This window comes from Australozyma saopauloensis, chromosome 8, assembly GCF_035610405.1.
Source record: "Australozyma saopauloensis chromosome 8, complete sequence".
NCBI lineage: Eukaryota > Fungi > Ascomycota > Pichiomycetes > Serinales > Metschnikowiaceae > Australozyma > Australozyma saopauloensis.
This window is the reverse complement of record NC_086138.1, coordinates 39,289-64,024: the sequence shown is the minus strand read 5'-3', so window position 1 is coordinate 64,024 and position 24,736 is coordinate 39,289. Positions and strand designations below refer to the sequence as shown.

General features: G+C 42.6%; 8 protein-coding genes across 8 annotated transcripts; 4 read left to right on the top strand and 4 right to left on the bottom strand.

Annotated features, from left to right (window-relative positions):
• Positions 1-461: 461 nt before the first annotated feature.
• On the top strand, positions 462-1,652 carry PUMCH_005183 (uncharacterized protein; the record flags this gene model as incomplete). Its single annotated transcript, XM_063024089.1, has 1 exon — positions 462-1,652. One exon carries the CDS (start codon positions 462-464, stop codon positions 1,650-1,652), a length of 1,191 nt encoding a protein of 396 aa, XP_062880159.1.
• A 103-nt stretch (positions 1,653-1,755) lies between these two features.
• Positions 1,756-4,497, top strand: PUMCH_005182 (uncharacterized protein; the record flags this gene model as incomplete). The annotated part of the gene is made up of 1 exon (XM_063024088.1): positions 1,756-4,497. The coding sequence occupies one exon, from the start codon at positions 1,756-1,758 to the stop codon at positions 4,495-4,497; it is 2,742 nt and encodes a 913-aa protein (XP_062880158.1).
• A 528-nt stretch (positions 4,498-5,025) lies between these two features.
• On the bottom strand, positions 5,026-6,684 carry PUMCH_005181 (uncharacterized protein; the record flags this gene model as incomplete). Its single annotated transcript, XM_063024087.1, has 1 exon — positions 5,026-6,684. One exon carries the CDS (start codon positions 6,682-6,684, stop codon positions 5,026-5,028), a length of 1,659 nt encoding a protein of 552 aa, XP_062880157.1.
• A 3,940-nt stretch (positions 6,685-10,624) lies between these two features.
• Positions 10,625-13,906, bottom strand: PUMCH_005180 (uncharacterized protein; the record flags this gene model as incomplete). The annotated part of the gene is made up of 1 exon (XM_063024086.1): positions 10,625-13,906. One exon carries the CDS (start codon positions 13,904-13,906, stop codon positions 10,625-10,627), a length of 3,282 nt encoding a protein of 1,093 aa, XP_062880156.1.
• Positions 13,907-16,300: 2,394 nt separating this feature from the next.
• On the bottom strand, positions 16,301-17,317 carry PUMCH_005179 (uncharacterized protein; the record flags this gene model as incomplete). The annotated part of the gene is made up of 1 exon (XM_063024085.1): positions 16,301-17,317. The coding sequence occupies one exon, from the start codon at positions 17,315-17,317 to the stop codon at positions 16,301-16,303; it is 1,017 nt and encodes a 338-aa protein (XP_062880155.1).
• A 1,277-nt stretch (positions 17,318-18,594) lies between these two features.
• On the bottom strand, positions 18,595-19,986 carry PUMCH_005178 (uncharacterized protein; the record flags this gene model as incomplete). The annotated part of the gene is made up of 1 exon (XM_063024084.1): positions 18,595-19,986. One exon carries the CDS (start codon positions 19,984-19,986, stop codon positions 18,595-18,597), a length of 1,392 nt encoding a protein of 463 aa, XP_062880154.1.
• A 579-nt stretch (positions 19,987-20,565) lies between these two features.
• Positions 20,566-21,855, top strand: PUMCH_005177 (uncharacterized protein; the record flags this gene model as incomplete). The annotated part of the gene is made up of 1 exon (XM_063024083.1): positions 20,566-21,855. One exon carries the CDS (start codon positions 20,566-20,568, stop codon positions 21,853-21,855), a length of 1,290 nt encoding a protein of 429 aa, XP_062880153.1.
• Positions 21,856-23,121: 1,266 nt separating this feature from the next.
• Positions 23,122-24,579, top strand: PUMCH_005176 (uncharacterized protein; the record flags this gene model as incomplete). The annotated part of the gene is made up of 1 exon (XM_063024082.1): positions 23,122-24,579. The coding sequence occupies one exon, from the start codon at positions 23,122-23,124 to the stop codon at positions 24,577-24,579; it is 1,458 nt and encodes a 485-aa protein (XP_062880152.1).
• Positions 24,580-24,736: the final 157 nt, after the last annotated feature.

Below are 24,736 nucleotides of genomic sequence, written 5' to 3'. Positions count from 1 at the left end.
CACTGGAGCATTCGATGTATGAAATCATTGTTTCAATTTCATTAGCCATCGCAAACAGTTCGAGCGAAGTTGAAGTGCAACATGAAATGATACACATCTTCAAATGCTCTCGCAAATGCTCAAGATGCTGGGAGAAATTTCGCATTTCGATTTTCTTGCAACTCGAAAGACGTAAGGTCACCGGGAAATGCGTTTCCTTTTATGGATGAGCCATGTTTCACAATCGTTTCAGATGTGTAATTTGCTCACAAGATAGGATAAATAAAAGAGAATTATAATTAAACAAATCCGAGGATTTATTTCAGATATTTGTCAGCTGTATTTTATTATTTAATTTTAGTGCAGCCATGTGTTCTGCTTAATCTGTAAAAAAATGCTTTGAACTGTGTGTTGCTCAATCACTGCACATAAGAATTTCTTATCGTTCAAATTGGTGTCCCTAAAGACATTCAACGTCAAACATGGTCTTGAATCGTTTGAAGAATAAATTAGTTGGTGGAGACTCATCGGAGACAAGTGGCGATGGCGATGGTGTTGATGTCATCAATTCCGAGAATCAGTCCATCTTAATGGGTATTATTTCACAATTACGCCCTGGATGTGACTTGACAAGAATAACACTTCCCACATTCATTCTAGAACATAAGTCAATGCTCGAACGGATAACAAATGCATTCTTCACCCCTGATATCTTGCTTCAAGCAAATGATACCGTGGACAATGCACAAAGATTTGCATTAATTGTAAAATGGTACCTCTCAAGTTGGCATATCGCACCAAAGGCTGTCAAAAAACCTTTGAATCCAGTTCTTGGCGAAGTTTACAGTTGCTATTGGGATGATCTTCCTGGTAATTTAAGTGCGTATTACCTTGCAGAGCAAACATCTCATCACCCTCCAGAATCTTCATATTTCTATTTGATTCCAGATAAGAGAATACGTGCCGACGGCGTGCTTATTCCGCGTTCACGCTTTTTGGGAAATTCTTCGGCTGCAATGATGGAAGGTGTAGCTCATCTAGAATTGGGGCAACATAGTGGTGAAATTTATTCATTGTCGCAACCAAATATCTATTGCAGGGGCATCCTATTTGGAAAGTTAAGATACGAACTAGGTGACCATATGTTGATCAAGTGCGAAAAGCTCGGATTAGAGGCAGACATAGAATTCAAAACAAAGGGATTCATCAGCGGAGACTATGACGTGGTTGAAGGAACGATTAAGGATACTGCTACGTCCCAAGTTTTATTCATTATCAGAGGGAAATGGAATGAGAAACTAGAAATTGAAGACACTCAAACAGGAGAAACATCTCTATTCTATGATACGACCAGTTCTCAAATCTGGAAGCCCAAAGTGAAGCCTTTGGAGAAACAGTTGCCTAACGAATCACGCAAGTTGTGGGCTCCCACTCTCTCAGCGTTAGAAAAAAATGACCATGCAATTGCCACTGATGAAAAATTTATTGTTGAGGAACGGCAAAGAGAATTGGCTCAGAAGAGACGAGAAAATAATGAGAGATTCGTTCCTGAATTCTTCGAAGAATCAACTTCTGAAGTGCCATTTATTATAAGGGCAGACATCAATATTTATGAGGATTCGCCAGAAAATATGAAGTCGAAATTATATAGTATTTACGATATAGAAACTTAATCAATTTCTTTTTTTTTTATGATTCTTTTTCTCATGTATTTTCCTGCATGATATCATAGAGAATATAATCAATATAGTTTTCGACCGTTGAAGTCAATGACCAATGACGGATAATTCTTCATTGCTAGAGCAAATCAATGCACCGGGTTTCGAACCTTTGGAATGCATAGATCTCATTCGAAGGCATTCAAATGACATTGGTATTCTGTTCCACTTAGTTAGTAAACTACGAACCTTCAAATACGATGATGTCGAATTCTTGATTCCACAATTATTGCAAATAGTGGTCACATCTGACTCAAAGTCAATGGCATTGGAAGATTTCCTTCTAGATTATTGCGAAACCCATTCGCACTTCGGTCTCATCGTCTTTTGGAATCTTCAAGCTCTCGTATTTGAGCTCAAGGATTCTCCCGATTCTCAATCCTTCCAGACCGTGAGAAACATGGTAAATAAATTACAAGACATTTTATTCAACCCGTGTTCAGAAGGGTTTAACGATTTTAAGGAAAATTTGGATCCCGCGCTTGTGCTTTGTGGTGCGCTTGCGGCAAGCTTTGGACTTCCTTCGATACATGGATATACAGTTCCTTTGATTAAAAGCCAAGGAAAACAATCGAAGTCATTTGTGTTCAAGCTTGCAAACTTTCAAAAATCGCTCACTCAAAATTTGACGCAAAAAAACAAACAAACCGCCAATCAAGCTAGACTGGTACACTCTGACGATGAAGCCCCAAGAAGGACCAATACAGATTCTGAATCAGATGCTGTCAAATTGCGCTACTCGGAGTCTTCAGCAAGGAGCAAACGCAAACTGATTCTGACTCTTGTCTCAGAAGAATCCGATCAGAATACGAGCGACGACGATGAGCAGCATTATTCGAGAAGACTCTTGAGGGAAATGGTTCATATTGACGAAACAATAGAACAAAAAGGTATAATTGACTATGTGAGCACACACAAAGTCCTGCATTCTTCGGATTCCGGATCTCTAGAATATTCGCAATCAATGCCTGATCTTTTATCTATTGATTCAAAGGCGAAAATGAATACTCGCAATTCAAGAAAGACATCTCATGAATTAAGCCCTCGTGAATTGACAAATCGACTCGCCAAATCCACTAGTGATCCCAAAAAAATCCTCAAAACTTTATATTTCAAGGGAGTCACAGAATTCATTCTCGCTCTCCAAAACATTTCATTGAGATTATCTCAATTGCCCAAAGAGGCAAGACTATCAGCGCTCCGTGCAGAGTTAACGATTATTAATGATAGAATGCTTCCAGCCGAGATTGATATCCCCCAGCTTTTGCCTGTTACAAGCACTCGAAAGAAATTCCACAAACTACTCAAACTCAGCATCAATGATGCATGTGTTTTGAATTCTGCTGAGCGAGTGCCATTTCTCTTGTTTGTCGAGTTCCTAAGTGATGAGTTAGATTTCAACCCGAAAAGTGAAGCAAACAAAGGATTGATCAAAGGAGCTTCTACAGGAAAAGCATCTACTCGTAAAGAAAAGCCAGCCTTAGCAGCGCAACCAATCATCCAATCGCAGTCGTTTGATGGCATCAGTCAGGTCGAAATCGACATAAGTGATATGAGAGTCTCAACACCTCAGAGTGCACACTATGATTTGGCCAATTATAATAACGCATCAGAAAAACAGAACAAAGCTACAAAGTCTCAACCGGCTATTTACAATAATGACGCTACAGTCAAAAGTCGGGCAGATCAAATGAGAATCGCCGCAGTAATGTTGCAGCAGCTCGAAAGCTCAGGACAAGCAATGTCCGAACAAACAATTGCTATCAAAGAACGAATAGTTCAATCTATGATTGATCTTCAAGATCAATTTGATTCAATTGACTTTGACAAATACAATGATCTAAAGAGCGACGGGCTCAATGCAGGTGAACGAAAACTTGAAAATGACTTCAAACTAGCAGAGGACTGGAAAAGCAAAAAGAATAGAATAAGGGCATTAAGTCCGTATGGCCATTTACCAAATTGGGACCTATGCTCCGTTATCGTGAAGAATGGATCCGATCTTCCACAGGAGGCTTTTGCCTGTCAATTGATTGCAATAATTTCCAAAATTTGGTTTAAAAGAAAAATACCATGCTGGACAAAAAGGATGAAAATATTGATTACATCAGCTAACACAGGTTTGGTCGAAACAATTACCAATGCAATTTCTGTGCATTCTATAAAAAAGTCACTCACTGAACATTCCATTGTGGAAGGCGAGAATGTGCGCCGCAAAATCTCCACATTGAAGGACTATTTTGTGAAAGTTTTTGGTGAAGAGTCATCGCCGGCGTATCGCAGGGCTCAAGAAAACTTCACAAAAAGTTTAGCTTCATACTCTATCATTTGCTATTTTTTGCAAATCAAAGATCGTCACAATGGTAACATAATGATTGATGATGAAGGCCATATCATTCATATTGACTTCGGATTTCTTCTCTCCAACTCACCTGGTAGTGTGGGCTTCGAAGCTGCTCCCTTCAAATTAACTTCTGAGTATGTTGATCTTATGGATGGTACTGAAAGTGATTTGTTTCAATTGTTTAAGAAATTATGCACTGAATGTTTTCTATCATTAAGAGAAGAGGGAGAACAAATAATCAATATGGTTGAGCTCATGCAGAAGGATTCTACTCTCCCATGCTTCAACAACGGTGAGAATACAAGTGTGTTGCTAAAGCAAAGACTTCAATTGCACTTAAGCGAGACAGAAGCCGCAGAATTTGTGGAAACTGTTCTTATCGGTAAAAGTTTGGGAAGCATGTACACCAGATTGTACGACCAATTCCAATTGATAACGCAGGGCATCTTCAATTGAGTGGGTCCGATCGTGCAGGCTTATACTTAAATATGCAGGGATAGCATTGAATGAAGGTGATATAAGAACAAGGCTAGTGCACGTATTACAAATGACTATGAAATCTATACAAGAAAACTCAACAATACCTCTGTACGAAGAAGACGTGCAAAACATTCTCGTCGAAGCCGAGGTGTCGATGCTTTCAGATTTGTCGGGGGCGCGAGCTAACTGGTACCTGGGAAACAAGAAGGTGACAGCATATGGTCTATACCAGCGTTATTGGAAACGTTGCCTTGATGGAATTGTGCCAAATAAAGTCCTTTCATACCATTTACCAACGATTTGGTCGAGTGACACAAGTCGTGAGTGGTGGTATAATCGGGCAAAAGAAATAAATCAAGGTGATCACAGCTGTTTGTACAATACTGGCCTTCATACTGATGATTCCGCAAACGAGTATCGAATCTCATCAATACCTTTGATAATTCGCAAGACGAAGGTTCGAAATGTTGAGGATGTGTTCTTCGATTTATCACCTCCTTTCCCCTAGTGAAGACTCTTTGGTCTTTTCGGAATTGCGTCCCCCAACAACTTCTTCCTTTTCTTGGAAGACTTGGATGGCCGAGTTTCGCCCTCCACATAGACATCATTTGGAAGGTCTAGCAACTTCACATTTTTAATCAAGATCGAGTACATAGATTCTTCAAAGGAAGGCCAATTTTTGCATAGATTGTAGAATTCCAGACAAGCAAATTGAATGTCTAGCTTTCGTGTCCCTCCATGCTCACTCTTCAAGAGAGATATATCAAGACCAATGTATAGTTTTGTGAGCCGAAAAACTTTGCAAGGCTTGGATTCCTCAGCAGACACATCCTGTGCTCTTTTAAGCTTCAGCAAATATTCTTCGCCTCCAAGGGTACCATATGCATTCAAAATCGAAGCAACATCGCAGCCTTCCTCTAGTACATATTCGTTGCTGAAATCCTTCACGTATGGATGAGCAATAGAAATACCTTCCGTTAGCTCCAATTTTTGAATGAAAAGACGTACTTTACTTTCTATCATACCGCTCCATTTTAGGTGATCTTCGTCCGAACCAACAGTTCCTGCAACGATGCACAAGTAGAACTTATAGTCATGAAAAAAGGTGTGCCTCTCCATTAAATTAGCCCATGTTTTTTCACCTTTGTTTATCTGAGCTGTTATTTCGGCCCCCCTCTGAAGTTCTTTGGCTATCACTTTTTGAGTAGACTGGGTTATATTATGAGTAGCGCACATAGATGGGTAAGCAGGGGTAATGACTGGCATTCTATGCTGTCTATCATTTTGGTAGAGACGGGGATTCCACACCCTGACTTGAAGAGGCCCATCCTCAATTGGCTTGAGTAGAACAGGCTGTGGCCATTCCCATTTTGTGTAAATCGTGAAGAATTTCTCGACTATGACAGCACTGACCGCATTTGGAAAAAGTTGACAAATTCTCGCAACAAGCATGGCCCATGCAACTCCACCGGGAAATCCAAAAACGTTTCCATAGACGGCTCGCTGCTGAGCCCACATTTTGATGCAACGCAAGGCATGTTTGAATGTGGTTGGCTTTGGAACTAATTGCAAGATCTCGTCTGTGACTCTTGTTCCGTTCAAAGATCTCATATCCTTTTCATCAATGTTCTTCAAAAGGTTTTTGTCATCCAATGTCATATCGATAGGAACCTTAGGAACATTGAGTTTTGCAAAAATGACATCAATGGAAATGCCAGAGAAAACAACCTTGATAATGGGCACAAAAGCATCAGTGACAGCTGCTATCTCTTCTAATTCCGGTCTTTTTCGCAAAATTTTTTCGAAGACATCGAAAAAGTCGTCGCGGGACACATGCTTGGGAACTACAACTAACGTGTCAATATCAGATCCAGGGCCATAAACCCCAAGCCTGTAAGAGCCAAATGTGAATATCTTACCACCGGCATCTTTTGCCATTCCATCGCTCATATTCTTATTTTTCGAAACAGTATACACAAAATCTTGGACCATTTTTTGAAAAAGCGATAAAACTTCGACTCTTTTCTTGGTAGCCTGCTCACTTTCGAAGGAGCCACTTGCCTTGAGCTCAGCAATCAACAAGTCATTGAACTGAACATCTTGTGTCGAAGGCTTCGCAACTGAAATTGGGCCTGTGACACCATAAGTTTTGGAGGAAGACATTGATACTTTACCATGTGTAGAGCTTAGAGTTGAAACCGAGTTTACAATATACAGGATTACACAGCTTAGTACCTACTCGTGCTCCAATTTCTGATCTCCTTCAATGGCACTCTTCTCTGCATGGCCAAGGCCACCACCTGTCGCATCAATTCCTCATCACGACGGGGCTGTTGTGCAGCCAATTTCCCCCAAATCATCACTGTTTTTCGACTTGGTTTGGCCTGATAATTGAGACTCGTTTTCGTGGCCTGAAACTCCTCAAAAAGCCGCAACCGCTGCTCTCCTGAAAGCTGTCCGCTTTCCAAAATTCCTTGCTCAATAGCATTCATTAACGGCCGCACCAAATGTGATTTTTTCTTCTCGTAATTTTGCAAAATCTGAATGCAACAGCGTGGTTGTTCCTTCACCATATGATGGTATATAGCCGACTGTGCGTCGCGCGAGTCAAATGCAAGCCTGTGTAAAACACTGCCCATACGCCGGACTGCTGCCAACCCAGGCTCAGCGTCATACATAGATCGCATGGTGTACTGCATAACCTTCAGCAATATATACCGACGGCCCCCTTCAGACAGGAAGAGTGTGAATCGCGGTGCAGGCCGTGATGCATGTTTGCAACCAGCTTTCATACCTGCCGAATCAATCGATTCATCTGGTCGTTGAAACTCGGACTCCATTCTTATGATTCGATTTTGCTCCATTCCTGCGGGTACACTTGATACTCTCCTCAACACCTGCGATGTTCCTGCAGAAACATTCTCTGTGCACTCTGCAGAAGCTGTGATGTCAATTGGCTTTTTCGCAACCTCTCTTATCTGTGAAAGCTTATTGATGCCAGCAGCTGAAGTGACGTCTGAATTGACGTGGACATTGGCGTGGACATTGGCGTGGACATTGGCGTTTATGTTCTCGTAAATTTGGCTTCTATAAGGGTTCAATTGCTCCGCCTCACTGTCTTCATTAACCACAGGATGGAGCGCACTGTGAAGACAGTTCAAAACTCGGGCGATTTGTTCTGCTTCACAGCTTGCGAGCGCCCGCGCTAAGCCTTGAAGCTGATGGATCAATTTTTTGTGTTCTTCTGACGTGGCGCTTCTGAAAAACTCCTTAAAGTCATCGTAGTATTCGGAGTCCGGTGACGATTGTGCCCGGTGTGCGAGTTCCTTGTAGTCCCATGTTTTTTGAAGGATTTCTTGAAAAAGGTAGACGGTCATAGAGTCATTGAGGATTTTATTTTTCAACAGAAATGCCCATACTTCAGTGAGGTCTGCTGCTGAGAGACGAAGTGAAAGAAGCGCCTCGAAATTATGTACTGTGGGATTTAAATGCTGAAGCGCTTCTTTGAAGATGGGGCTATGCAAGTGTCTGCACTCTGATATAAGCCAGAGTAATTTCTGATCCGATACCTGGGCAGAATTAGGTGTAGAATTTGATTCTACGAGATGTTGGTCGTCAGATATCGCCTCTGAGTAATCGTCTGCATCCGAATGTAGGTTCCGTAAGTATTTGAGTACAGCTTTTTCGAAATCAACAACCTTCTTCTTCTTAAATTTTTTCAACACCCTAATTCCATCGGATGTGCTCAAATACAATGGTATTTTTACAGCGAGCTCGTCTGAATTCATAGATGCATAGAGCTTACTGGTAAGAGCCAATTGAATATGTGGGTCCTGAGTTTTGGACATGAATGAGTTTTTAACTGTTTCGGAGATCCGAGTGCCTCTTTGAAGTTCTCTGTTCAAATGCCTTAGTCCAGCATGTGGCAACATACCATTACACTTTTGCCAGAGGACGTATAGATCCAGTTCGTTTAACTTTAAATGCGGCCGCCTCACGATAAAGTCTACCATTGCATCTTCATTTGTCATTCTGAGGACCTCACTAACGAACCCCCTCGTGTAGAAGACAAATGTGTGCTCCAATAGATACTTCCGAATTTGGTCGAACTGTACTCTAGAATCGTCAATTAGTTCTTGCAAATTTGCGAGAACAATAGCAGTTTGTTGATCTGGGTCTGATACAAGTGAAACAGAGTTTCGGTCAATTTTTGAGTCGGAAACCACACAGAAATTCTCTATTTCGGCGAGTTCAACATTGAATCTATAGGCTAGACACTCACAAAGGGACAGAAATAGGCTGACGTTGTCTATATTCTTATGAGCTGCTTGAAGTGAGCACCAAAGCCCCATCCCAACACTATTGCAACTCTCGAGCTCCGAATACAAGAGTTCAGTAACATCTTCGATATCAGTGAGAGTGGGGGTTTCTGCTAAAGCTACACGCCAGAAGTCGTTCCATGACTGGTGATGCACGAGCATCCTCAATAGCGCCTGTCTATCTGAGGGAATGACGGTTGAAAGCAGCGAATATAGGCGTAGAATCAATGAACATGGCACAGTTAATGGATGCTGGTTGAGAAGAATCACAAATCGGTTGTAATTATCGAGTTGATTGTTTAACTTCAGCCTTAGCGAAGGGTCAATCAGTGAGTAATCTATTTCATCCAGGAGCTTGCTATTAATGTCAATCTTCTCGACTAGATTCTCTGATTCTCGCTTAAAAAAGCCGTAGATCATCTCCGATAATCTTGGAGGTCTGGTGTGCAAGTTGTCTTTTTGACAGAACGTCAGATTCTGCCCATCAAGGGCCCTATTACTAGTGAAGTGCAGCTGATGCAGCTGGCTATGTACATGTGTGGTATGCTTCGAGGTATTAATATGCGAGTTGTTGTTGGATTGTGTGAATTTGGCCGAGGTTGGATCAGAACATGTAGAGTCATGACAATATGATGAGAATTGCGAATCTTCCAGATCTGAAAAAACCACAGTGTTCTTTGAGTCACCGATAATTGGATTTGAGAATTCCTGTGAGTCTTTCGGGCTCGGGGCCACTGTTTTGGAAAGCTTAGATGAGGAGTGAAAAATTCTGGTAGTGTTCGATATTCGAAGCCGGCCGCGACTATAGTAGCCATGTAGTCGAAGATACATGACAGAAATTGTGTCTTTATATAATTCGTCAGAGAAGGGTCATCAGCACCGGGCTTGAAAGTTGAGTTTTGGTGAAATAGGTGTATAATACATCGCAAATATGGGGTAAGATGGCGAGTTGACAGACAAAGGGAAAGATAATTCCAATAAACTACTGATTGTTTGATATTCTTGATTCTTTGATTTTAGTTTGGTTTTGGACCCTTTGTTAAATGTTTTTCACCAGCTTCAGTGTTAGATCCGGACCAGTACGTAGATACGTAGACTTTCGATTAAAAGGTTGGTATAAATCAATCGCAATAATAGAAAAGACATTTAAAATGAGTATACGTCCTTTTTTATAATGATTTCTATTCCCCCTCCACGCTATAGTGGTTCTTCTGAAGATAAATCAAGACGAATGATGAAGACCACTTGGTGAGAATCACAGAAAAGAAAGCGATAAGACTCAAAATCCAACTGGTATTCTGATAAGTGTGTTTGCCTACCGATCCTGCTGAAATTTCCCTCATTAGTACTTCCTTTCATCTGCTAAATCTCATACCCAAAGATAATTAGCATGAAAACATCAGAAACTTCCCAAGCATGAGGTAAACCGTACAAGACATTTATTTTCTTCAACAAGTGATAACTCACTATCTAAGCCATAAATATATCTAGAACGTTTATTAGTTAGAGCGGTCCATCTAAGCCATAAATATATCTAAAACGTGTATTAGCTAGAGCGGACCACCTGTGGTCCAAAATAACATATGTAGCCTGTGGAGCATCAATACTCCTTTCCGAATTTTGTTTAAATTTTTCGTGTGTTTTGGCTTTGACTAGAGGGTATCTATCAAAGAGAGAAGGAAATGTAAGGAAATGATGATAAAGGTTGAGATTGGCAAGAAAAGTGGCAATTGGGGAAATGTCTAAAATTCGTTGTTCGTGATTGCAGGTATTTCACGCCGTATTCAGGGAGTAAACTCGGCGGTATATCCCAGATCGGGTTCAGCAGAAGAAGAACTTTTAAAACTTCCGGGAGACGGTCCTTTCACACTATGGTGGTCTGGTGGCAGAAAATCCTCGGTGAAATCAATACATGAGTTGGCTCTTTTTTCGGTCTGGTCGAGTCCGTCATCATTTGGTTGCTCAATTGTGTGGTCAACAAGTTTTCCAAAATGGAGACTATCGAGACGAGTTTCTGAGTTGGTAAACGAGGCATTGAACTCTCGCGATGCATTTAAAAAATTACAATCAGCCGCATGAGAATCCCGTCTTTGCTTGAGTTGCGCAGTATCAGGGTTCGTGTGGAAGCATGGCTCCGATGCCACCATATCCATGTATGAAGAATATCTGCCACGTATAGTGCCCAAATTGTCACATTGGCCGTCTGGAAGAGCACAGCTAAGACGAGTCTTGAATAAGGAGAAAACGTCGATGGGCTGGGAACTATTGTAGTTGAGACCCAAGAAACTGTTTCCAACATCTCTAGGAGAATACAACGGATCTACAGCTTGAAGATGCGTCCAGTTGCTATGGTTGGCACTAATATGGTTCTCATTGTTCCAGTTGTAAGCTGTTCCCAATGAATTATCATAAGAGTCAGTGGTAGGACCCGGCAAAGTAAAAGAGCTACCATTTTCGCTCGGATTATCCAATGGAGCCATGAACTCTGAATTTTCATACGATCTTTTGAGACCAGACGACGATCTGCTCATGTTCTGCGATACTAATGTCTGCGATGTCATCAATGAAAGATCACTTTCCTCAGTGGACCCCAAGTTGAAGAAGCCAGGGGTACTCAGTTCGGGAGGGACACTTTGAGCAACAACATGATCAGGTTGGGCTAAGTTAGAATTGAAAGTAAAATCGGCAAAAGTTCCAGAATCCAAATACCCGCCCATCAAAGCTTGGTTGTTGTCGAAGCCCTCCAGCACGATCGACTGATCTGCTAGATTTTCTTGAAGCAGAGGAGGAAATGGATATTCTTCAGATTGTTCATATGTGATGGTACTAGATCTCGTATTACACACGGACTCCAACGCCTTCTCTCTCCTAACCATTTGAAATTTCGCTTGGAAGCTGGTTCTCTTGGCTGAGCGCAATTTCACATCACCAGCCATATAAGATGAATCATGGCCGGAAGATTGAAGAGACTGAAATCTCTTATTAGCAAGTTGAGTTTCCGACAGCAGAGATTGTTGCCTGGGCTTTTTGGGAGATGTATCCGATCTTTCATTTTCTTCATGGTCGCCATGGTCATCATGTTCTTCGTACCGAGCTGTGTGTATATCGGGATTGCTTGATTGTTTTGGAAGTTTTTTTCTGAGCTTCTTCTCCAGTCTTGCCTTCAACTTGGAGAGATCGCTCATAACAAATATATCCTTGGTCTTCCCTTTCTTGTTCTCGCTCACGGAAAACTTGTTGAAGCACGTGGCAAGATTAATGGCCTGGTCTGACATGCTTGAAGCAATCATTGGTCGAAGGTTCTCTTTAAAGATGCTGAAGATTATAGAATCTGTATCAGGATGGTAAAATACCCGATACGTGAGAGTATTCTTTAGATCATCGAACATCCGAAGAAATTGGAAGTTTTGACAAATAGAGGCGATTGTAGTTCTAACTTCACGAGCCTCACGAGCCTCACTGCTTTCTTCAATTGGGATCGATATTTCTCTTTTCCCCGACAAGTCTAACGTCGATCCTTGCAGATCTTTGCTAACCGGTTGCGATGTGTGAAGTTTTACAGGTCCCGGAGTTTCAGTTATAAACGTCGTCGATATTGTCTCTTGATTGTTTTCAATTTTGACGAGACTCAGAGTGTCGAAGCTCAGATCCATTTCATTCATGGGAATTTCGAAACGCGAGAAAGCATCCAGATGGCCGGCGAAGTAACGAATTGCATGGAAGTCGAAGATCATGTAAGCCAGGCTATTGTTGTTGTGGCGGTTCTCTTTGTTAAACTCTCGGGACACACTAACTAGCTTTGATCTCTTGACCTTGAAAGTTTGTCCCATAGCCAGCTCTGGAGCTGCAGAATTAGGATTCTGCGAGATGGGGTGTAGCGTTGAAATTTTTGATGGTAATTCAGAAATTGTGCTGCCATTCATGCCGCCTGGGTCAAGTTGGTTGGTGTCATTCAGCAATGCTTCTACCTTCATAGATGATGACAAGACCAGATGAACTTCAGCAGGAAACATTGTAGATTTCGTAGTCATTTCAGAAAGGCCGTCCGCTCCACTACAATTTATGTTGACGGATTCATCATTATTCTTAGAATTGGGAAAGTAGACAGCCTCACCGAGAAACACCAGATCAGGAGAATGTAACTTGTCATCTGTCTCTTCTTGGTCCATAGTGGGGATGTCTCTGTAGTGCTGTTTGGCCATAAAGGCATCATGCTTCAACTTCCATATAGTTGACAAAAACAAAAATGGAGACAAGCAACGCACAAAAAGCAATTTGTTTGATACTTCAACTTTTCCGATAATCAAATAGTTATCACCCAACGGCGAGAATTGTGATAATAAAGTGAGTGGTAGCCCTCTCTCAGCGTTCGTATCGCTACCAATGTCGTTATCGACGTCACTTTTCACTTTTCCTGTACTCTCCTTCTTAGAAACACCAGGTTTCTTTAAAACAAGAAGAACAGACTCGACATCGGAAGCTTCGGTTCGCCAGACATCTCGTATGATGCCATCTTCTTCTGGCACTTCACAATAGAAGAGATCGTAATCCTGTGCAATGAGACGTGGGTGTTGATCCCAGGTCAAAGAAGAAGTCCATTTAATTTCATAGACAAGTTTTAGTAAATTCAAACTGCTGAAGTCGGCATCAATGCCGTGTCGTGGTTTGTTCTGAATAACTATGCAGCTGGTGTCACACGAGGCATCGATTTCAATTTCTCCGCCAGGAGCAAACTGGTCAGGATAATTGAATTCGTGGTATTTGACACTTTCCATGGAGCCAAAGAATATGCATCGATGAACTTTGAGCAGGGTGTCTAGCTTCGTGCAGCGAAGACAGGAGCTTTGAATGTCATAAGAGTAAAGATTTTCTTGCCGTAGCAGAGGCCTCACTTCAGCGTCAAAGGAATTGTCAGCCAGAGCTTCCCCCAGTTCGTGACGCACAGAGAGCTCCTCATTGGAAGAATTCTCTTCATTTTCCACAATTGTGTCCACATAGAAACGACATCCCACGATTGGCTTGTGGGTAGGAATCTCCAACCCAGGGCTGGAATTGGAATCCGCCATTGCCTGGTTGTAATCCGGGGATGGTTATGTCTTTGGGATGAGATAGGCAGGTCTTAGCGAGACACAAAGCTTAAATCTTGCGAAGATGACTTCAGAAGTTCTGAGCAAAAAAAACGGATGTGATGGTATGCTAAACAAAACGGATGGAAAAAAAAATGTTAAAACTGAAGTGGAGCAGAAACCAGATGAGATGATGATCGATGAATCGCGATCTAAAGTATTTTTCGACGCTCTGTTGTCAAATTGAAGGGTACTATACAGATGGAGAAAGGAACCAAAAAATGCACAAAAGTGCCTAGGAGTGCGATCCCAGCGAGATTAATATGTTTTATATTTCCAATGCTCCTGTACTGGAGGTCGTCGGAAGTTGAACAATCAATGAACATTCCATGGATTAACTGTTCGGGACGACTGTGGACAGATTGGGCGAATGTCATGGTTAGCCGCCGTGAATACGCCCAGTCTCCTAACCGCAGTCCTTGGACACCCAGTTTCGACACGAGACGGGAAACAGGATGTCCCACATGGGCGTATCGGAGGCGCAATCACAGTCAAAAATAGTTGGATCCAGACTCAGTGAAACAGTCGGCGAGTTCTTAATGCCGATCCGGCGGCAGTTGCACATCCAGCTTTAGAGTTGGCCGGATTCTCGACACGAGAGAAACCTTTCCCCTTCCAAGAATTGCCAAAGAATCCGGCATGCCCCAAGGCTTCAATCCTTGAACCGAGTGCAACATTCATTGAACTATGACGTCTGGTTTGCATGTGAGCATTTTAACCACTTTTTGTTGTTCTCCGACATGCATGGTTGCCAGTTTAGAGTGGGCTTCTAACTGTCGTGCGTGTCATCGGGGCTCCTGACGGCGCGTCACCGAGTACTACCCAAGGGGGCTATTCACAGGGGATTGTCCGCACACCATCGGCAGACGAACGATCCAGTAGCCCGAGAACACAGCTAAGGTGTGAAGCGCTTATCTTCACCGGAAGATATAACTTCCGGCAATCGGTTCCTGATGTCGTTTTTTTAAGGTTCGTATAACAGCACTGTATGTCCTCGTACGTCAACTTTATGTCTCCGCCATCATGCAGGCTGCAGGCATCTGTCCAGCATTGTCTTGCCACGTGCCGGCTCGCACACGTAAACACAAAGGACATAATGCTTGGGCGGCGGGTGGTGAATCAGAGGCTTGTTGATTGCGTTTTCGTAACAATTGAAAGTGCGCTTTTGAGTGTGTGTGTGTAAGCCGACCTGTGACCATTAGTCTTCCTGTTGACAGTGCAGCGCGTAAATAGGCGCGGTCCAATCACTTAAAAAGACGCAACAATAGGCGAACTCCCCACCATCATGATACAAAACCTATACGAGTCTAAAATGCTGCAAATGCTACTCTTGAGCTGTCGAAAGTCTTTTTGCTCATGCCGATGAAGGGTTTTGCTATGTTCGCTGGGATTGGCGGAGTTAGCACACATACGAGGCGTTTTTCCTGCCCTGGGCTTCATTACTAAAATGGGTGTCCTGAAGCCCAGGGCCTTGGTACAGGTATACTCAGGATGCTGGAGAATTCTTTCCTTTTTTTAGATGCACACAAGCCAAGGGCGACTACACAGGCGAAATCGACAAAACGGGTAGTCACTGAGGCATATGGATCTGCAAAACGATTAATGCTCAGGCTGTTCTATCAGGCACGTTAGAGTTCGAGAAGCGCAAAATAGGGTGGGGGCGTAGTAGGCAGAAAGACTTTTATTCTTTATTGTGTATCAATTGCCGGGGCGGAAATTGATCTACAAAATTTTGCTTGATAATACACTTATTTACTCGACTAACCTGGCAGGGGTAAGCAGCTCAAATTACGGCACGCGGATATAAGAAATTCTTTGGAATCAGCAAATACGCTTTTGAAAATCGTGATCGCTCTGGCGCGAAGAAAGCCTTTCGTATGGCGTTGCCTGTGCGGCTCGTAGTGGTTCTTTTTCATCGGAGATGTACGCCGCATTCCGGAAAACATCGACAATAGGATGTGATGTTGGCCCATTGAAAAATATTCTGCATGGAATCAACACTGGGGATGGCCGATTTCAGTCTGGTATTTTCTTTTTAGTCTACGACGCATGTCGTGACCTTTTACCTTGGCCAATCGTAGTCCTGCCGTGTATTTTTATGCGGGAATTTGTTTGGGTACAAACTAAAGATTTCTCTTGAATTTGCGCTCTGCTCTTGAGAGCTGTTTTCTCTTCTCGTATATGATTGGCGCTTATTCGCATGGCTCAGAATGAACAACTCAGCAGTCCCATCTTTGGACTCTTCCACACATCAAATCAAACATGAGAGATGCGCTTCGGGTGGAAATACTCCTCTGTTCGCGGCGGTTATTTGTTGAGTGTCGTGAGTTGTATCTAAAGCTTCATGGTCCTGTCCAGGTTCTTGGCGCCAATGTGTCCTTCCTGAATGACCGTGGCAACGTGAAAACCTTCGTCGTTAAAAATTTCCGCTTCTAGTATTATCCTGTCATTGACACTCCGCGCCTGTTTGACAGAGTATCCGAACCAATGGGTGCAATCAAAGTTGGTGTCATGGATGTACAATGTTTGATTTAACGACGAGTTAACACTTCCGGCAAAAAATTTAGACGATGACATTGATTTGTTTTTCTGGAGGTTACTGAACATACTGATATCCAGTAGCACCGCGAGTGCAACAAATTGAAAGGCGTGATTATCGATTTTGGAATTTTGCCCCAACCTGGCAAAACAGTTGATACGAGGCAAAACAGATTCTGCTTCGTCTGTCTGTTCATTTGCTTCAATGACCTCAATTGATATGTCCTTAGAAGAAAGTTGGTGCTTCAATACTGAACTCATGTTTGACTTCTCGAGATTAACCTTCTTCAACACATCAGGATAGGGTGTCTCAAAGTAAAATGGCTTCGAAATGACCTTTTCATCTTCGTTATCGTCATCGATATCCTGCTCGTGCTCGACTCTGTCTCTTTGGCTTTGTAGAAGTCTTCTTTCTCTAAGTCTTTCCACGTATGCCGTGTACTCCGCATCTATCGAGCTGTAACAATTTTTTCTGGTGAGAGAAACATTCGCCATGTAAACCAAGTCGTTCCGCTGGTAAGCCTTGACATTTCTGTGACAGAAAGTCTTTCCTGTTGCCGTTTCGACCACTTTCCATGTCACCTCGGACTCCATCGATATGGGCTTCAAAAACAGCGAGTGGACGGAATTTGGACTAAATCCTGGCCCCGAACTGGAAACAGCCGCCAATACTGCTTGACCTACCACGCTTCCAAGATATCCATTCCAAGATTTTGAGCGTCCTCGAGGTAGAGGATGTTTAGATATGTATACGTTTGGAGCCACTTCCTCAGCGCCCATGAGATCCTCGAAACTCGAGAACCGTTTGGCCATTTCAGATCTTTAAATTGAAAATTTTGGATAGAAAAAAAAGTATCCACCTACAGTTCCCGCATAGTGAAAGGTACTACAATAGATCCACATGTTAAACACACCCCGCAATAGTCAACGTCCTCGGTATACACGGTTAGCAAACAAGCTATAGAGCGAAGAAATTCAGCAAGTGGTTGTGAGCCATGAAAGATAAGAGCTCTGTTTCCTGAACGTTGCAATTACGCAATTGGGAAGGTTTGCTGCATATACTGCCAAAGGGGGAAATTGAACTGCATGTGAACAACTTGATGCACTGAGCAAAACAGTTTCACTGAAATAATTTGATTTGTTTGATAGATAATGTTCGCATATAGGCAGCGGCATCAATGGATAGAGTTTTCCGGGCCATGACTGGTTATGGCGACATTTCAAAACGGGGCTCACAGTGAGTACGAATGGGCAAGAATCTAGTAAGGCACGAGGGAAATGTATTAGTAAATTTGATCCAATTCTGAAATTAAGTTTTGAATTTTGTTATATATTTTTTGTTCTGTTGATTGGATATGTAGGTTCTGCGTTTCCATTATCTTCGTTTTTAATATTGGGCGATTATCATGCAATTGACGACTTTAGCCGTGCCATCTGTCACTTCAGGCCGCCGTTTGAAAAATATTCCACAAAACAACTTATCATCAAAGAGTCAGAGCGTTTGCAAACTGTAGTCCAATTCATAGTTTGTGAGGTCTATTTTTGTTTTGACACTAAGCAAACCGTTGCTACTCCGTTTGGTATGCCTCGTTATTTTTTTCTACTCCCTTTCAACGAGGCAAGGAGTCTGAACCACCACTGATTCGAAAGTGTATCGGACTTAGTTCACTGAAGCCAGAAGTATTTTTTGCACCTTTTCTGGCTATTCTACAAGTTTTTTATTCGTTCTCAGTGTCAAGAACAGCTCCATTTACCTGGTTCGAATTTTAAAGAAAAGTAAGATGTATTGATACTCAGGATAATACTTCCAAAACTTCTGGATCTGAGAAACAAAGCCTATAATTGAGCCCAAGCTTTGTGGAGCCTCAGAATTGGAATCTCCACTCCTTTCCTGGGCCGGATCGAAAGAAGCCAGAGCATTTAGGTATAAAATGGTCGACCGGAAAAATCAAGTAGTGTAGAAAGAAAAAAGAGGGCAAGAAGAAAATCACCGGGTTTGAGGTCTCGTTTTGGCAGCGCCAAATGTCACTTCTCCTCTAGAAGTGCAACGCGCTTTAGAAGCTTATTTGTTTTACACCAACTTCGAAGTCTCAGAGCAAAGGCAAAGGTAAACCCAGAGAGTCAAAATTCACACAGATAGTATCTTCCAATGTGTGCTCATCATTCTGGATCACACACTCATCCTCGTCTAATTCAGGACCCCAGTAATAACTGGTGATGAGTTGGCTTGTCAACCAGTCCTGCTGAGAGATATACGCCATTTCGTAATCCCTTTTGCACCTAAACAAGCCTAAAGAGTTGAAGCCCTCGAATTCCAAGAACCTTGATCCTCTCACAGGCTTCCGAGGCACAAGCATCATCCACTCGGTGGTCATACAGAAGTCGTATCTAAAGCGGTCCATTAGAATGAGCCCAACCAATTCATTGGCCATATCAAACAACTTGTCAAACCCTTCTTGAAGGACGCTCAACATTCTGCTGCCAAACGTCCTTGGGAGACGAAGCGCAAAGTGATACAAAAAGAACTCATGGTCCCAAACCACGGCACTGAGATCTCCATCTTTAGGCACTGGAATGTTTCTGAGCAATTTATCAGCAAATGGCTCGTGATATTGAGGCAAAGTGAGAAACGTTACGTGCGTCGAAGAGGCCGAGGGGAAGAAAATATCGGACATACAGTCGAAAGAAGCATACCACTTAGTCTCGAAGTCTGTCATTGAGAGTGAAGGCTGGCCCAAATTCTCCAAAATCTTGTACAGGAAGTACAACTCAACCTCAGGCGTTTCAGTGGACAGCTTGAACATAGTATTGACAAGCTTGAATTGAAATGGCCTTACAGGATGGGTTTCCAAACAAATAAGGTGGCTTCGAATGGGTCCTAAACCATCCATCAAAACTAGCTCCTCCTTGACCTCCTCCCTCTTCACTCGATGGGAGGCATAATCGGTAGCCACAAATAAGGTTGTGTACTGTTCTTTGCCCACGAATTTGGTCAGGCTGACTTGAAATATTGTTTTGGGGTTCCAGCGGACATGATTCAGGCGTGCCGCTTTCGGCCATGCCTCTGATAAAACCGATGGAAAATCGAGGGGAAGGCTAAAACCATACTCGTCTGCTTTTCCAATTTCGCATGGTTGCAAAAGAAGACTAGGTAAGTATGAACAATATGTCATTGGTGGCGGAGGAATATGGAAAGGCCCCGACGAGTCATCCTCGACCTGGCAAAGAAGAACTTTTTCTTTTGCATCATTGTCTGGCCTCCACGCGTCAATCCATTTAGCCATTTTGAGTTTGTAAAACATCTTGACTTTGTCTTTGAGTCTCCGAAGAGTGAAATTCTCTCTTTTAATGGTTAATTTTTCATTGAGTATCATTTTTTTATGGCTATAGAGACAGAATATAGCAGGATGAGCCTCTTTTATTGACTTCCAGGACGATTGGGCGTGATTCCTCAATGTGATTCCCAAAATATTATATGACATTCTGAAACACCTATATGGCAGAAACCATACTGCCTGCCGTCCGTCATTTTTGTGTATTTTGTCTATAACTGTCTCTCAACACCAGCAAACGCGATTCTGGAAGCACATTTGAGCTGGAGTTAATATCCGCTTTCAAATGAATTCCCCTTTGACCAACAAAAAATGGTCTCAGTTCGTGGAATTCAAAGTAATCGAGTTCCCATGCCTGCAGGGTAACTTTGAGAGTGCAGGATGAAGCCCGCCAAATCATGAATTCTCGAAATCGGTGGGCGCCAGAGTTTCCTTTTCAGGTAACACTGAGAAATTTAAGGCACCCAAGGTGGTCTATCATTGGATCAATTCTTTTGTCCTGAACAAAGCGGTCATTCTGATGATCTGGTTCGTAAATTTTTGCCATTATGCACTATGGACAGAACAAGGTCTAGCTGTCCATCGTCTATAAAAACCTTATGAAATCCGCACTTTTCGTGATTTCTTTCTATTCATTTCTCTTCTTATACTCTTCATCTTGGCTAAATTCTCACGCCGGTTTCTGGACGTAAAGAAGGGTACACTTGTAGCAATTCGTAGACATACAGTATGAAACCAGTACTTGAAATCACATCTGTGCCCACTCATCCGGAATGTAGACATCCTTATGTCTCGGTAGCTCAGGTGGGAGTCCCAGGGGCGGTGGTAGATGCATTCCCACTGGAGATACTGAGAATTCCACCTACATGCCATTGTTGGCGTTGTAGATCTTCAAAAACATTCATAATCCCTCCAATGATGTTTAAAACATATTTTGAAGAGTCCACATTCTTAGTTCAGCCATATACTGGACCGTGGTCGGGCCAAAAGTCCATGGATAAGTACGGTAGAGATGCATATGAGCAAAATGGACATTTATTTTCAAGAATAACGAGACGATTCCATGTGTCTCTGTCTGCTCAAGGTGATGTATGGCGGTCGAATGTGCATTCCTCCCAATCCTCGGGACATGAAAAGAAGATACTGCCGGGAACCAACAATACAGTGCACTACCCACATGGCCAATACTTGAACGGAAATTTTGTTGCTCATCCTCGAATTGTATATGCTTCTCTGACTGCTTACTTGAAAAATAGATCATCTCGTTTCTCAGCTGAGATGCAACCTGAAACAGAGATCATTTCTAGTCATGGTAGCCAGTACTATAAGGCTGCTTTGAATGTTGGTGCGACCAATGACATGAAACCGAAAACAAATGAAGACTTAATCGGCAGGTCAGCCAGATTTTCTTATTTGGAGAGTTTAGCACCAGTCAATTTCAGCTATAACTCTCAGCTTGGAAGGACGTTCGACATGCATAGACTGCAAACAGACAAAAAAGGCTTCGAAAAATTCATTCAGAATACGCCAGGACCCAAAGAGTTCCAGAAGTTTGTGAACGATGGAGTGTCAGTACTCGGGCTAGTTGATACGAAAACTGCTTCTGAGCTGGGTGCCAAGAACAATTGGGAGAATCCCTACAAACCCTCCTTCGTTCTATCCAAGCTTCCACCACATTTGTGTGTATTGAAACCAACACAAGATTCTGGGTCAGCGATGCGGCACGGAATACCAACGCCCAACTCTTCGAACACAAATCAGGACGTCACATTAAACAAAATTGAGTTTCCAAGCTGCAAAAAGAGATGTGGGGCGAAAAGTCCAATTGTAACCCCATTGTCGCCTCCAAGGTCAAGGTATTCATCCAAAACCAGCTCGAGAAGAGGCTCAACTGAGTCAGTTGACTCTCAAAGGAAAAAAACACAGCCACTAGTTGGCGATTTAAAGAAGACAACTCCTCTATTCTTGCAACCCATTACTTCACTCACTTATCGAGGTAGAAAAAGACGCAAGATTTAGAAAAAGACTATGCACCATTTCTTATAATTATATTGTCAATACAAGAGCGTTTCTACAAGAGCATCCAGATATCTGATCTCGTTTGGTTGTACTTAGACACTATGGCTGTTCATGGCGTCGCCAATATAACTACAATTGCGACAATAAATGGCTTATCTAATCGATCAGATTGCGCGATGTTGCCCAAAAAAAAACTAGAAATACCCGTCGTATATCGCTGTGACCGAGGTCAGAGACGTGAATGCACTTACAGGATTTGCAGCCATCAAGGAGTGACAAATGACATAATTTGTGGAAAAAACTAAAATTCAATTCGTTCCCCCAAACATGATCGATTTGAATTTCCATTTCATAGATCTCTTCCAAAACATTTTATAGTGCTACGGTTAACCACTTGAAAAGCAAATTAAAAGCAGCTAATTTTCCCGAATAAAGTTCAAATTGCGCACCCAAACCCTTCCATACCCCATATTTTACCATAGATATTGGATCTGAATGGACCTCGGAATCCGTCCCTCGGGCTTTGGAGTTCCTAACTCCCAATGACCAACAGGCCACAATGGAGTTGCTCACGAACGAGATGGCCAGGCAATCGGACGATTCTGCAGGAAATCACTGTATATAGAGACCAATTCTGGTATGTGGCCCTCCAAAGTATCGTAATTCCGCTATATAGTCTTGTGTCTGCAGTGCCTCCTAAAAATGGGGTGATCGCTTTTGCACCCATTATCCTCTGTTTTTTTGTGCCAAAAGTTCCCATCTAGTCACGCAATCTGCTTCCGGTTTCTTCCTACCAATATATGGCGTCGACGCGCCTGTAACCGAATCTTCACACGCTTCTTTTTGGAGTCTACATCGAAGCCACTATTTATACCTTACAAACAACACAAGAGACTTGCCTATTAAAAATTGAGCGAGGACACAACAGAAAGAAACAGATTTTCGAAACGATTACAGACGAAAAACCTTGAAAAGAACGAAACGTCAGACGCAATTGGTCAAAACATAAGCAGCCATTGAACCAAGGAATTCCCATATAACCCGAAATTCGAGTGGAAAGCATTGAACACAAGACACAATTCTCGTAGTTCTTCTCGAATAATCAAGACTTGGGCATTTGATCGTGGCCCATCTGGTAACATTTACGTCAATTGGTCATTGAACCTAAAGTCCGAAACGCCCCTTTAACACTTGGCAAACGCCAAATTCATCAAAAGCAACTCCAGTGAGTCGCCATATTAGGTATATGCCTCGCCAGCGCGTCCAATGAGTCTTCATATTGTTCCTATCCTCGACTCGGGATCCAAACCGAGGCGACTACGCAGCCCTGATAACTTGAATGGATACATCATCAACAACAGATTCCAACTATTGAAAAAAATTGGTGCTGGAACCTATGGTCTCATATACTTGGTGCACGATCAACAGACTGGTCATCAGTATGCGGCTAAGATGGTTCTTACCACTCCTCCACCCCCCGCCCGTCTGTCGACCACCAACAATAAAAAAATGATAGAAGATGCTATCCACAACTATTTCTACTCGCATGGTACCGTCAATCCGCCGCCGGAGTCACCGCAGGACCACGAGCTACTCTGTAAAAGGCCCCAAACACCGCCATACGAGCAAGAACACTCTTTATATTTTCCTCCAAAGCCAGCAGAACCTGGAATGCATGTTAGATCCAACGAGCTCAATTTGGAGGCCGTCAGACGAGACGGTCATGCATGTCCATTTCTTAGAGAGATAGCCATCCACCTACTAGTACATGATCATCCCAATATCGTGTCCATACATCATGTCTTGTTATTAGAGAAATTTGCCATAGTGACCCTTATGGACTACTACCCTCAGGGAGATCTCTTTGGTCAGATAATCGATGATCAGATCTTCCAGTGTCCCCCCATCCACCAAAATAAAGAATTGCTCATGAAAAATTGCATGGTTCAACTCATACAAGCCATTACCTTTTGTGCAGAAAAAGGTGTCTATCACTGCGATATGAAGCCTGAAAACGTCATGGTAACTTATGATCCGAGCTACAGGCGGCCTCAAAGACAGGATAACGGTAGAAACTCTCCTTTGACTGCGCAAGATATTGTCGATTATTCCGAGCTTCGTGTAAGCCTCATAGATTTCGGACTTGCAATGACTAATAACTTGATTTGTTGTAATGCCTGTCGTGGACTGAGTTTCTACATGGCGCCCGAAAGAATTGTCAATTTCAACACCAATAGACTAGTCAAATCGTTGGTAGATATGGATGAATTTCCTGATAATCCACAAGCAACTTCAGAGCTGAACCAAAAGCTTTTTCCGACCCTTGCTGGTGATATCTGGTCGCTAGGCGTTCTTTTCATTAACATATCGTGCTCCAGAAACCCTTGGCCAATTGCCAACATCAATGATAGACAAGAAGTGTTTGCTAATTATGTTTTGAACGACCGGCTGGTTCTCCGGACAATCTTGCCCATTCTGCAGCAGTTCAATCACTTGCTCAATCTAATTTTCGAGCTCAATCCCAACCACCGCATATCACTTTACGAGTTGCAAGATCAACTCGTGAAGTGTCATTTTTTCCATGATCCGGTGGAGTACAACGAACAGTTTTGTACTCCACCAGGGGAGCTGAAGTCGCCAGTTACCACCCCATGTGGTAGCAAAAAACGCATCATTCAGAGTAAGGATCACAGAAAAACACAACCTTATCCCATTTTTTACTGAAAACAACTTGGCAACGCCATTTTAGTAAAGCACTTCAGACTCCTCTTACTCGACTTTTGGTTCACGGTCACACAACTAACTTACATAGGCTATTAATATGATTGTCATGATGCGAGCTGTAGCAAGAAAGCCGCTTCATCAGAATTAATTTATGTTG